This window comes from Lepidochelys olivacea (assembly GCF_965140295.1).
Source record: "Lepidochelys olivacea isolate rLepOli2 genome assembly, chromosome: 1".
Classification (NCBI taxonomy): Eukaryota; Metazoa; Chordata; order Testudines; family Cheloniidae; genus Lepidochelys; species Lepidochelys olivacea.
The window spans coordinates 34,194,351-34,208,529 of NC_140411.1; the positions used below are offsets into that span (position 1 = coordinate 34,194,351).

Sequence of the window (14,179 nt, forward strand, 5' to 3'; positions counted from 1 at the left end):
TCAAGGTGAAGTAGCCTGTTAACACCCCTCCAGTCATAGGGAGGAAAGTGGGGGAAGCAATGGGGGATAGTTAGTGAGTTATAGATTATTGTAATAAACCATAAATCCAATGTCCCTATTCATTCCATGATTTTTAATGCCTAGGAGAGTTATGAATTTAAGCTCCCAGGCTCATCTTTTGAAAGTGTTGTGCAAGTTTCCTTTGCGGAAAATACTAGGATGCCAATATGCCAATCTCTTCATGGACAAACACAAGATCTTTATCAAGCATTCTTAAAACTACAATACCCACCTGCTGAAGTGAAGAAACAGACTGACAGAGCCAGAAGAATACCCAGAAGTTACCTACTCCAGGACAGGCCCAACACAGAAAGTAATAGAATGCCACTAGCCGTCACCTTCAGCCCCCAACTTAAACCTCTCTAGCAAATCATCAAGGATCTACAACCTATCCTGAAGGATGATCCCTCACTCTCACAGATCTTGGGACACAGGCCAGTCCTCGCTTACAGACAGCCCGCCAGCCTGAAGCAAATACTCACCAGCAACCACATACCACACAACAAAGACACTAACCCAGGAACCTATCCTTGCAACAAAGCCCGTTTCCAACTCTGTCCACATATCTATTCAAGGGACACCATCATAGGACCTAATCACATCAGCCACACCATAAGAGACTTGTTCACCTGCACGTCTACCAATGTGATATATGCCATCATGTGCCAACAATGCCCCTCTGCCATGTACATTGGCCAAACTGGACAATCTCTATGCAAAAGAATAAATGGACACAAATCAGACATCAAGAATTATAACATTCAAAAACCAGTCGGAGAACACTTCAACCTCCCTGGTCACTCAATTTCAGACCTAAAAGTCGCAATTCTCCAACAAAAAACTTCAAAAACAGACTCCAATGAGAAACTGCAGAATTGGTATTAATTTGCAAACTGGACACCATTAAATTAGGCTTGAATAAAGACTGGGAGTGGATGGGTCATTACACAAAGTAAAACTATTTCCCCATGCTAATTTTTTCCCCTGACCGTTACTCACACCTTCCTGTCAATTGTTTGAAATGGGCCATCCTGATTATCACTACAAAAGGTGTTTTTTTCTCCTGCTGATAATAATCCATCTTAATTAATTGGTCTTGTTACAGTTGGTATGGCAACATTCTTTTTTCATGTTCTCTCTGTATATATATCTTCCTATTGTACTTTCCACGGTATGCATCCGATGAAGTGGCTTTAGCCCACAAAAGCTTATGCTCAAACAAATTTTAGTCTCTAAGGTGCCACAAGCACTCCTAGCTTTTTTTTTTTGCTGATACAGTCTAACACGGCTACCACTGTGAACCAGATGTCTCAGCCACCACAAGACCAAGCAGCCAGAATGAGTCATTTGCACAACAACAGTCTCATGATAATGGGGGCTTCACTCCCGGGTTTCGAAAGGCTGGGGGTTGCCAATACCGTGCCCAGGGCTTGGCTCGGGAAGCTCCAACCGGGGCTGGAAGCCTGGCCCAGCCGGCCAGGTGCCTGCTGGCCTCATGGGGGCCCTAGTGATACTGAATCACAGCATTAGATGTGCTTGCAGAGAGAGAGGAGCAAGGAAGGGGGGAAATCTCAGCGCGCTCAGCCTCAGAAGCGGGGAGAGCAGGAAGCTGAGCCGGCTCAAGAGCCTCCCTTCCCGGGAGCAGTGTCAGCTCGCGCGGCCCCTTGGGGCGGCGGAACCATTGTCAGCCCGGCAGAGCCCCCGGGCGGAAGCTGAAAACCGGGGCACCACGTGCTGGGTGCGTTTCCATGGTAACCAGCGCGGCGTCCAGGGGAGGAACATGTCGGCCGGGGATGAAGGGTCCGGGCCGCGCTTCGCTTTCCGCCATCTCCCGCAGAAAACCCTCCCCGCCCTGGAGAACGGGGACACGCAGGGCCGGCTCCGCAAGTGGTGGGACGGGGAAACGCTGCTAGCTCCCTGGGGTCTTCTACGGGGCGGGGCCGTTGCTGGGTCCGCGGGGGGGGATCTGCCGGGCGGGGCTGGGGAGGAGGGTGAAGAGGTTGTTGATGTTACGCTTTCTGCTGAGGGTACGGATTAACTTTAGGGATGCCGGGTGGCAGGTGTTACCCTAACGCCCGGTCGAAGGGGACGCTGGCGGCTCTGGTCAGCACTGCTGTCCAGGGCGTTAAAAGGGCGAAGGCAGGCTCCCTGCCTGCCCTGGCCCCACACGGCTCCTGGAAGCAGCTGTCAGGTCCCCGTGGCCCCTACGCGCAGGGAGCTGGCCCCTAGGTGCCAACTTCATCTCTTTCCTATGGGTGCTCCACGCCCCCCTCGGCCCCCGGCTCTGCCCCCTCTCCAAGCCTTCCATGAGGCCCCGCCCCTGCTCCGCCCCCATTCCAACCCCTTCCCCAAATGCCCCCACCCCGGGGCCCACCTCTTCCCTGCCTCCTCCCCTGAGCATGCCACGTTCCCGCTCCTCTTCCCCCCCCCCCCCGCCCCCGAGTGCTAAAGTTGCTAAACAGCTGTTTGGCGGTGGCCAGGCAGGAAACACTGGGAGGTAGGTGGAGGAGCCGGGATGAGCTCAGGGGAGGAGGAGGTGCTGAGTAGAGGAGGTGAGGTGAGGTGAGGAGGTGCTGAGCAGATCCCACCTATTGGACAGGTGAATTGGCTGCCGGTGGGTGCAGAGTACTCACTAATTTTTCCCTGTGGGTGCTCTAGCCCTGAACCACCCACGGAGTCGGCGCCTATGGTGCTGCCCCCACCCCAAGTGGCGGCTCTGTAACTCCCATTGGCTGGGAACCATGACCAGTGGGAGCTGCGGAGCTGGCACTGGGGACAGGGGCCTGCACGCGGAGCCTCCCTGACCACCCATGCGCTTAGGGGGCCGCAGGGACCCGGCAGCCACTTCCTGGGAGCCACGGTAAGCGCCACCAGGACTGCGCACCATCTCCCACACTCCAACCCCCTGCCCCAGCCGGGAGTCTCCCCCCACACCCAAATTCCATCCCAGAGCCTGCACACCCCCACATTCCAACCCCTGCCCCAGCCCGGAGCCCCCTCCTGCACCCAAAACCCCTCATCCCTGGCCCCACCCCAGAGCCCACACCCGCCAACCGGAGCCCTCACCCCCCTTCCACACCCCAACCCCTGCCCCAGTTTGATGAAAGTGAATGAGGGTGGAGGAGAGCGAGTGATGGAGGGAGGGGGGATGGAGCAAGAAGGGGCGGGGCAGGGAGAGGGCCTGGGGAAAGGAAAGGTGTGGGGCCTTGGGAAAGATCGGGGGCAGGGGTGTTCGGTTTTGTGTGATCAGAAAGTTGGCAATCCTAATTAACATCAGCCTTGTTTTGCAGTAAAACTGTAGTGAGTCCAGAGCTTGATTTACTGCAGATCTTTTCAGTTTTTCAAGCATATAAAGAGCTGTTTGGAGGACAGTTCCTGAAGTAAAGTTAATTGCTGTTATTTAAAATAACATAATATAGATATCAGCCTTGCAAAATTTTTCTTGCCCTAGAAGAGTAATTTTTTAATCTATTGGACAGATGAATAAAATATAATGGAAAAAAAATTAACAACAGTTGTCATGAAAGGGTGAGAACGTGATTTTTGTGCCTGGGCTAGTAAATATTTAGACAATTTTCAACTGCTGTTATATTCTAAAGGGATGTGTCCAGTGTGTGTGTGTTTTTTAATATTATTACTTACCATGTTCTGAGTTTCAGGTCCATGCATGGCAGAATCACTGCGCAAGCATTCAGTTTTGACCAACATTTTAAGGCCTATCAAAAGGATGAATTTGTTAAGGTAGTTATAAATCTATCACATGTAATGGTTCCTTTTTAAGGGAACTGTAACTTTTTTTGTGCTGGAATAACACTTAAACTTTCCCATAATATCTGCTATATTATGTTTTTACAAGTGGCAAACAGTTACAGTATCTTTAATAATAGGTGGATTGGGGGGTGAGATGCTCATATTTTTTGTCAGCTGTGTAACACTATGACAGTATTTTACAGGCAATGTTAACATTTCTCTGTTGGTCCAGTGGGGCAACATAAGAGCTAAAGAATGGGACTCTGGTTGTTTCCAGTCCTGACTGCCATTACTTCTCTTTTGATGTTTGGGAGACAGTCACCTCGGCCTAGATTTTCAGAAATGCATGTGAATATGTAGTTAATGCAATCTGCTGCTCAATCACAGTAATTATGTGCAGAAACTAGATGTGCATGTGGATTCAGAAGTCTGAAAAAGTGGGGCCATGTTTTCAGAGGTGCTGAGCACCTGCAGTTCTCATTGACTTCAGTTGGTCTTATAGATAGTTAGCATTTCTGAATATTAGGCCCTTTATCTTTCACCTTTTTTGTTCCTTGATTTCCTTGTGTATAAAAGAGGATACATTCACCTCTGTGAAGTGATTTGATTTAGTAGCGAGAATGGATCTGTTTAGTGTAAAAGTAGGTTGGTTTCCTCACTTATTTGTTGAATAGACGTTTGACAATGTTAGCTGATTTTTCTTGGAGATGAATTCGCAATTAGGTGGTAACATAAAAGAAAAACTCTATTTGGAAATGTAGCAAAGCATCTGAGCTCCCTCTGGGATTATTCTACATCTTAATTGTTTGAAGACTTATTAAAGACACATCTACTGCCTCCTTAACACTTTTTTTGTGGTAAAATGATAAATTAGTTTAATTGTAGAGATTACATATAGTAATTTATGGTTTATTTTAATAACTTTGGTGTGCAGAAAGTATGAACATTATGTATGGATTTTGATTATGCTGCAGAAAAAAGCATCCTGATAATTCCCTATTCTACAAAACTTTGTAATACACTTAAAATTAATCGGACCAAGCTGCAGGCATAATTTGGGACAATTGATGTGTTGCAGATTGAAAACCTCAAATCTGCATACATAAATACCTTTGTGGGTGTATTTAAAAAAGAAAAAACTAGTCAAAATTGCAGAGGCATAAACCTGGGGATGTAATTTTGGGGTATGCAAACTCGGAGGTCAGACTGAAGCCACTTATTTATTAGCCCCCTAAAATTTTGTCATATAAATGTAATTTATTGCTTTAGGTGATATTATGATATCTCATTTTGTTAACTTTCATTTTTAATTGGAAATTTTAGGCATTTTTTAATGATCCAAATGTTAGCGCCAATTTGAAGTTGCTTACAGCTTCTGGACAGTGGACTACATTAGGTAAATAAATTTAGAATAAGTCAGTCTTTTAAATCTTTCTGTGTGGTAACTATATTTTTTCCAGTTAATGTTTTGTAACAATGACATGATTCAGATCTGTACCTTCACCCTCATGAAATAAAATTTGGAGCAGAAGATCATTTAAAGGAATCTCCAATGTACATGGCAGAGGGGCATTGCTGGCACATTGGTCAAACTGGACAGTCTCTATGTAAAAGAATAAATGGACACAAATCAGATGTCAAGAAGTATAACATTCATAAACCAGTCGGAGAACACTTCAATCTCTTTGGTCACTTGATTTCTGATCTCAAAGTGACTATCCTTCAACAAAAAAACTTTGAAAACAGACTCCAACGAGAGACTGCTGAATTGGAATTAATTTGCAAATTGGATACAATTAACTTAGGCTTGAATAGAGACGGGGAATGGTTGATTCATTATAAAAAGTAACCTATTTCCCCTTGTTTATTCCTCCCCCTCCCCCCCCCCCCCGACGTTCTTGTTAAACCCTGGATTTGTGCTGGAAATGGCCCACCCTGATTATCATACACATTATAAGGAGAGTGATCACTTTAGATAAGCTATTACCAGCAGAAGAGTGGGGTGGGGGGAGAGAAAACCTTTTGTAGTGATAAACACCCATTTTTTCATGGTCTGTGTGTATAAAAACATCTTCTGTATTTTCTACAGTATGCATCTGATGAAGTGAGCTGTAACCCATGAAAGCTTATGCTCAAATAGATTGATTAGTCTCTAAGATGCCACAAGTACTCCTTTTCTTTTTGCGAATACAGACTAACACAGCTGTTACTCTGAAACACAACATGGAATGTATCGCAGGATGCAGGTAAAACTGAGCAGGAGACATACAATTCTCCCCCAAGGAGTTCAGTCACAAATTTAATTAATGCATTATTTTTTAACAAGCGTCATCGGCATGGAAGCATGCCAAATTTTAGTTGGTATTCTTTTGTTTAACAGTGTGATTAAAACTGCGATCAATTGCGATTAATTTTTTAATTGCAATTAATATTTTTGAGTTAATCCCATGAGTTAACTGCGATTAAGGTAGAACTAACATGGTTACGTCAGCACTGTTGGGGGCCCTGTCTACAGAATAATATAAGAATGACCTAGCTGCTGGATGACAGCCATGTGGTAGGCTATGCCAGTTGTAAAAGTGACACAAGGTTAAACTCACGGTTAATTACCTTGTGCCCTGTCACTAACTGGTTGCAGACTCAGCTAAGTGTTGTTATACAGACAAACTTTAAAGAAGCATAATCAAAAAGGAAATGAAACATGAGTGCAAGACAAAATCCTACAATATGTACAGCCATATATAAGAGATTGTAAAAGCCCCACAAGGAAATGCAAATGTTAATACAGTTGAATTTTTTGTCTAATGTGGGCCAAAAATTAAGTATTTATAAGGTATGAATCATACTGGTATCAGAGCAATGGCTCCGTGTTTTAGGAACATAGAATATTATCCCTCAAGAATTTGCACTCTGCAACTTGGTTTGGCTGCAATTACTGTGTGCGTGTGTGCATTTGTAACCCACACACCTCCTGGGTATGATGTTTTGTCCCATCTAGTGGCAGTGAGACCACTGAGAGAGAGAGAGAGAAAACAAGTCTGCTCTACAGCCTTAGCTAACGGCCAGTTGGCTTTTAGCTTATGCGGTAGAGGCTCATGCACTAAGCTTCAGAGTTCCCCATTTTGATCCCGCCCGCTGACAACCGGGGTCTGTCAGTGTTACACGTGCATGCATACAGTTAGCGTGTGTGTGTTTCCCCATTCCTGCTCTCTGTGGAATGGGCAGGGAAGTTCCCCACTGTACTTTGGCACCAGACACTCTGCCTTGTTATCTGCAAACTTTCACCTTCCTAGGATGCTGTATTTGGCCTTTAACACAACACAGCCCTTCTAGTTGCCTCTTTCCCAGTCATCAAACTGTAGCAAGCAAAAGAAAACATAATAGACCAAATCAAGGTAATCTTCCCTCTCTCCTGCTTTGGGCAAGAGTTCTTAAGCTATCTGTCTTGCCTGTGTGACTTTCCAGCCCCCTTCTCAAGGAAGGTCAGCAGGTTACATACCTCCTGCCTGGGTCAAAGGGTCACCTGCCAAGCATCCTGGCTTTTTAACTCCTGCTGGTCCTGAACACATCTTGGTGTGGTAAGCACAGGAGTAATGCATTTTACTTCCAGGAACCAGAAGTGTTTGCTCTCTGAACACTGAATGGCCAGTATACTCCATCACATTTTACTCTTTCTTTAAAACCTGCCTTCCCTCTCTCTGCTTATCTTTTTCGGTTAAGTATGCGGGCTCATTTTTCTCCCATTAGTTTTTATGTACATTTTTTTCTGAAAAGTATAATAAGAAAACACAAGCTGATGATCTTCCAGCATTCTCTTACTCTTCCTTAAATTTGCAGATCTTTTTCAGCCCTAGTTACCCTGTGTATTTGTAAGTGTGGAGCTGCACTTTAATTAAGCATCACAGTCATAAGTTATGTGTGAGTTTCTGCCTAAAATAGTAATAGATCTGGAGAAAAGTTAGTATAATTAACTTCTAATGATAGAATTGGACTGGAAGGGACCTCAAGAGGTAATCTAGTCCAGTCCCCTGCACTCATGGCAGGACTAATTATCTAGACCATTCCTGAGAGGTGTTTGTCTAACCTGCTCTTAAAAGTCTCCAATGATGGAGATTCCACAACCTCCCTAGGCAATTTATTCCAGTGCTTAACCACCCTGACAATTAGGAAGTTTTTCCTAATGTTCAACCTAAACCTCCCTTGCTGCAATTTAAGTCCATTGCTTCTTGTCCTATCCTCAGAGATTAAGAAAAACAATTTTTCTTCCTCTTCCTGGTAACAACCTTTTATATACTTGAACACTGTTATCATGTCCCCTCTGTCTTCTCTTTTCCAGACTAAACAAACCCAATTTTTTTCAATCTTCCCTCATAGATCATGTTTTTCTATACCTTTAATCATTTTTGTTGCTCTTCTCTGGACTCTCTCCAATTTTTCCACTTCCTTCCTAAAATGTGACACCCAGAACTGAACACAATACTCCAGTTGAGGCCTAATCAAAGTGGAGTAGAGTGGAAGAATTACTTCTCGTGTCTTGCTTACAACACTCCTGCTAATATATCCCAGAATGATGTTTGTTTGTTTTTGCAATAGTGTTACAGTGTTGATTCATATTTAGCTTGTGGTCCACTATGACCCCAGATCCCTTTCCGCAGTACTTCTTCCTAGGCAGTCATTTCCCATTTTGTATTTGTGCAACTGATTGTTCCTTTATAAATGGAGTACTTTGCATTTGTCCTTATTGAATTTCATTCTATTTACTTCAGACCATTTCTCCAGTTTGTCCAGATCATTTTGAATTTTAATCCTATCCTCCAAGCACTTACAACTCCTCCCAGCTTGGTATTGTCCACAAACTTTATAAGCTTACTTATAAGTGTATGCCATTATCTAAATCATTGATAAAGATATTGAACAGAACCGGACCCAGAACCGATCATTGCAGGACCCCATTCATTATGCCCTTCTAGCATGTCTGTGAACCACTTTTAACTACTCTCTGGGAACGGTTTTCCAACCAGTTTTGTACCCACCTTATAGTAGCTCCATCTAGGTTGCATTTCCCTAGTTTATTTATGAGAAGGTCATGCAAGACAGTATCAAAAGCTTTACTAAAGTCAAGATATACCATGTCTACCGCTTCCCTCTTATCTACAAGTCTTGTTACCCTGCCAAAGAAAGATATAAAGGTTGGTTTGACACGATTTTTTTTTTTTTTGACAAATCCATGCTGACTAGTTATGTATCACCTTATTATCTTCTAGATGTTTGCAAATAGATTGCTTAATTATTTGCTCCTATCATTCCGGGTACAAAAGTTAAGCTGACTGGTCTGTAATTCCCTGGGCTTTCCTTATTTCCCTTTTTATAGATGGGCATTATATTTGCCTTTTTCCAGTCTTCTGGAATCTCTCCCATCTTCCATGACTTCTCAAAGGTAATCACTAATGGCTCAGATATCTCCTCAGTCAGCTCCCTGCATATTCTAGGATGCATTTCATCAGGCCTTGGTGACGTGAAGACATCTAATTTGTCCAAGTAATTTTTAACTTGTTTTTTCCCTATTTTACCCTCTGCTGTTCCTACCTCATTTTCACTGGCATTCACTACATTAGACATCCAATCACCACCACCCTTCTTTGTGAAAACCAAAAAAAAGAAGTCATTAAGTACCTCTGCCATTTCCACATTTTCTATTATTATTCCCCCCTCCCCCCCGTCCCGCCCTCACCATTGAGTAATGGGTCTACCCTGTCCTTGGTCTTCCTCTTGCTTCTAATGTATTTGTAGAATGTTTCCTTGTTACTCTTTTTGTCTCTAGCTAGTTTGATTTCGTTTTGTGCCTTGGCCTTTCTAATTTTGTCCCTACATACTTGTGTTATTTTTTTATATTCATCCTTTGTAATTTGACCTAGTTTCCACTTTTTGTAGGCCTCTTTTTTTATTTTTAGATCATTGAAGATCTCCTGGCTAAGCCAGGGTTGTCTCTTGCTTCTAATTTTATTATCTGCTATTATCCGAGTTGATAATATAGATTCATCTGCTCCATCTATTCCCTGGGAAATGAATGACTGTCTCTGGATCATTAGGGTAACTGATGTCGTAAGTGGATTTTGGCTAGGGCCTGAAAAATTTACCCAACAGCCAACACCTATGAGGGAGGGCAGAAAATACCTTTGCATCTGCACCTACAAGCCATGCCCACCCAAAGCCACACCCTTTGCAAATTTAAAGAAAAGAAATCAGCAGTGTGCTGTATTTCATTGGAATGGTCAACTTTCTATTTATACATTTTAACAAGGTAATTTATTTTAGCTCTAGCAATCTTCTATTTTATAAGCTTCACTCTATTTTCTCGTGTCTCATAATCACAGCGTATCCTTTCCTGTGTTGTCTTTCAATGGCTATTTCCTCACTTTTCTCCCATTGCATCTCTACCTCCTCCCCATACTTTTTCTGCCTTGTTCTGGCTCAAAATCTGTCACTTTGTATTCCTTTTCTAAATGGTCCCATTAATCGCTCCCTCTCTCTTGCTCATTTTCTCCCCTTTCCCCCCAGTGCCCTGCACACACAAATTTTACCAGATTCCTAGTAATCAAAGTACTAAATCTTGTAAATGGAGACTGATGCAAAAATGTGGGGACTTTCACTGCCCAGGGCACTGCTCAGGTGTGGAATCAATTCATCACTCCCCAGCAGCTCATAAAGTGGGAGCTGCTGGGATTCCTATTAGGATGCTGTCCTAGGACTCTGCTTCGGAACTCTATCTTTCATATCAGCCTCCTACTAACATTTTAGGTGTCAGATAAATTGGAATCTCCCCTCTGCTGCCTCTTTTGGCTGCAAAGTAAGATACATATTTTTCTCTCTTTTCTCTCTCATGCCAGTCTTCTGGCTGCTTTAATGGGGGTATTCTTACCCTTTCACACTCTCTAAAAAGCTCTTGTCCCCATTGCCTGTCTACTGCTCCCAGCTTTTCTAAGCAGTAGCAGCAAAGTCAAATTGATCTGATTCTTTTCAATTTCACTTCTGCCCACAAGTTTTGAATAGCAGCAGTGAAAACTAACCAGCAGTTTTTACTTTGTAGTAGTAGTGGCACTGCACGTATCTGTCAACAGACTTAAGGAGAGATCACTGCATCTGTTTAAACTCAATTCACATGTGCAGAATTATCTTCAAAGGACTAGAAATACCTGTTGGGTGTTTTGTTTTGTTTTAATAAAAGCTTAAATTCTGCAGAAGCCGGCAGCATTTGCCTGGGAAAAATTCCCAGTTGCCCCCCACAGAATAGATTTTTCAAGCTCTAATGACAATCATCTATAGACCCTGTGTTTTTAAAATTTGTGAGAGGCAATCTAAAATTAGGAAAGTTATCAATATAAACCACTACTGCAATTTTCATTTGCTGAAATGGTTTTTACATGTCATTTGAACCCACAAAATATCATGGTGATCCTTGGTTTTTAAAATAGTGCCAGTTTAACCCTAACATAAGCATTGGATACATGGTTTTACTTAAGTTTTAAATCACATGGTTTTTATAAATATTAATTTGCACTGAAAACTGCAATGCACACGAGTACACAAAAACAAAACCTCAAATGTTGGTCGTATGTGCCGGATGTTCCTTTAAAAAAAAAAAAGTGCCTTATGAAGGCTTTTATTTGGGGATAGCTAATTATCAATTTTCTTATTTAAAATTTAAGAATGAGAATTTAGGATGTGGTAGATATATTTCACACATCCAGTTCTTGATTTGCTTCTGCGGATCCCCACTTTAGAAGATGTACCCCATGCTGATGAGATTCAATGCTGCTGGCAGAAGTAAAGCTATTTGTGGTACTCTACTATACAAATGTCCCAGAAGTGGAGACTGAAAAAGGCCCTGCCCCCATATTATACCTGTTTGTTTGGTTTTTTTTGTTTCCCGCCTGCAAAGTTAGCAGAAGACCATCTCTCCCCATTCTGTTGATAGGTTTCAGAGTAACAGCCGTGTTAGTCTGTATTCACAAAAAGAAAAGGAGTACTTGTGGCACCTTAGAGACTAATCAATTTATTTGAGCATAAGCTTTCATGAGCTACAGCTCACTTCATGTTTGTTGGGGTGGTAATCAGATTGGTTAGTCCTGTCCAGAGAATTCTAAGTCTCCTCAGTTAGTTCCAGATCTCATATCTCAAATGCAGAGGAGATTCCGTTACAGTCTTTAATCTTATCACCTACCATTATCAGTTTGGTTTCTGAATGCCTAGGAGATGAACATCTATTGTCTTTCTGAAAAGCTTAGAAAACTTTTCCTGGATTTCAGGAGACTATGAAGAAGTCATATGTGGAAGTCTTCAAATACGTAAAATATTGTTATAAAAAGGAGAATGATCAATTGTTCTTCATGTCCACCGAGGATAGAATGAGAAGTAATTGGCTTAGTTTGCAGAAAGGGGGATACAGGTTGGGTAACAGGCAAAAATGTCTAACTGTGAGGATAGTTAACCTCTGAAACAAGTTACCTAGGGAGGTTGTGGAATCCCAGTCATTAGAGGTTTTTAAGAACAGGTTAGACAAACACCTGTTAGGGATGGCCTTAAATATACTTAATCCTGCCTTAGTGTGGGGGGATGGACTAGAACGACCTCTTCAGGTCCCTTCCGACCCTATATTTCTATGGTTCTATATATTTTGGGGTAGATATTTTTTCTGTGGTCTAACAATTTGGATATACAAAGACTTGTTCCATTCCTTATGTTTAGGCTTAATTTTAAAAAATGCAGGTTTACTTTTGTATATGTAGTTATTTAGTATCTAATTCTGCCTACCTCATATCAATTTTTGGTTCTTCAGTCTCCCCACATCTAAGTAGAGGCCTGGTTCAACTACTATTAATTTCATTTGAAAGACTCCTATTGACTCCAGTGGGAGTTGAATTAGGAACTAAAAATGGAGAGGTTGGTTTTTTTTGTGGGGGGGGGAGGGAGCGGAGAGTGGTTTAGGTCTATTAAACTTATTCTCAGTGACTTGTGAAATCTCAGCCCCTAGATTTGAATTTTGGTTCTTACCAGAATGATTGATTCACTCAGAGAACTGCAAAGGGAATGTCTTCTACAGCTTTTCTCTTGAAAGACAACCTTCTTGGTAGCCATATTGATAGGTATGAGAGCAAAGAAGTTGCAAATTTTAAAGTTGATGTTCCTTGCTCCCTGTTCCTAGATAAGGTGATAGGCAAAAGTCTGGCATGAGATTTCACAAAGTGGTAGCACATTTTCACATGGAGAAAAAATACAAAAGGAATTGTATGATGATCTGGTAAGTGAGGTGAATTTACATAGGTTAGATGTTAAAAAGGGACTTAATTACTATTTGGAAAAAATTAAATCTTTTAATAAATTTTCCATATAATTTATAAGGAGAAACCCAAGGGAAATGTCCTTTTGAGTCAGTCTTTCTAAACGGGCCATACTTTGCAAGTATTATGATCAGGATGGAGGACCATTATTAGATACATTAAAAGTGTATTCTGTCAGAGGTGTCAGTGTCTATTGCCTCTTAAGAATGTCTTTATTCTTAAAGACAGGTTTCAGAGTAACAGCCGTGTTAGTTTGTATTTGCAAAAGGAAAAGGAGTACTTGTGGCACCTTAGAGACTAACCAATTTATTTGAGCATGAGCTTTCGTGAGCAGCTCACGAAAGCTCATGCTCAAATAAATTGGTTAGTCTCTAAGGTGCCACAAGTACTCCTTTTCTTTATTCTTAAAATTTGCCATGTTGTTACTTGGAATGAATTTCACAACTTCACAAAGCATTTGATTATTCTCTGTTGATGCTGGAGACCATCCCTAACAGGTGTTTGTCTAATGTTTTCTTTAAAACAGAATGGGGATTTCACAGTCTCCCTTGGAAGCCTATTCCAGATCTTAACTATCCATATAGTTCAGAGGTGGGCAAACTACAGCTCACAGGCCACATCTGGCCTGCGGGACTGTCCTACCTAGCCCCTGAGCTCCTGGCGAGGGAGGCTACCCCAGCCCCTCCCCCACTATCCCCTTTCCCCCTCAGCGCACCACGCCGCCAGTGCTTTGGCCCGCCATTCCTGCCAGACAGCGAGTTCCTGCCGCTCTGAGTAGCGTGGTGGTGGTGGGGGAGTTGGATAAGGGGGGCAGTCAGGGAGCAGGAGGCGGTTGGATGGGGCGAAGGTTCTGGGGTGGGGGGGCGGTCGGGGATCGGGAATGGGGGGTTGGATGGGGTGGGAGTCCCGGAGGGCTTGTCAGGGAGCGGGGCTGTGGATAGGGGTTGGGGCATTCAGGGAGCAGGGGAGGTTGGATAGGGGGTTGTGGTGGGGGTCCCAGGAGGGGGTAGTCAGGGGACAAGGAGCAGGGG

At 43.0% G+C, this 14,179-nt stretch overlaps 1 protein-coding gene across 2 annotated transcripts in view; it reads left to right on the top strand.

Moving 5' to 3' along the window:
- Positions 1–1,799: 1,799 nt before the first annotated feature.
- The window catches only part of CFAP300 (cilia and flagella associated protein 300), a 35,223-nt gene continuing 22,843 nt past the window's right edge, over positions 1,800–14,179 (top strand). For both annotated transcript variants that reach the window (XM_084627720.1, XM_084627721.1), the window contains exons 1-3: positions 1,800–1,950; positions 3,720–3,801; positions 5,134–5,206. In XM_084627720.1, coding sequence (XP_084483846.1) covers positions 1,841–1,950; positions 3,720–3,801; positions 5,134–5,206 — 265 coding nt within the window. In that variant the 5' untranslated portion in view covers positions 1,800–1,840. The remainder of the gene's footprint in view (positions 1,951–3,719; positions 3,802–5,133; positions 5,207–14,179) is intronic.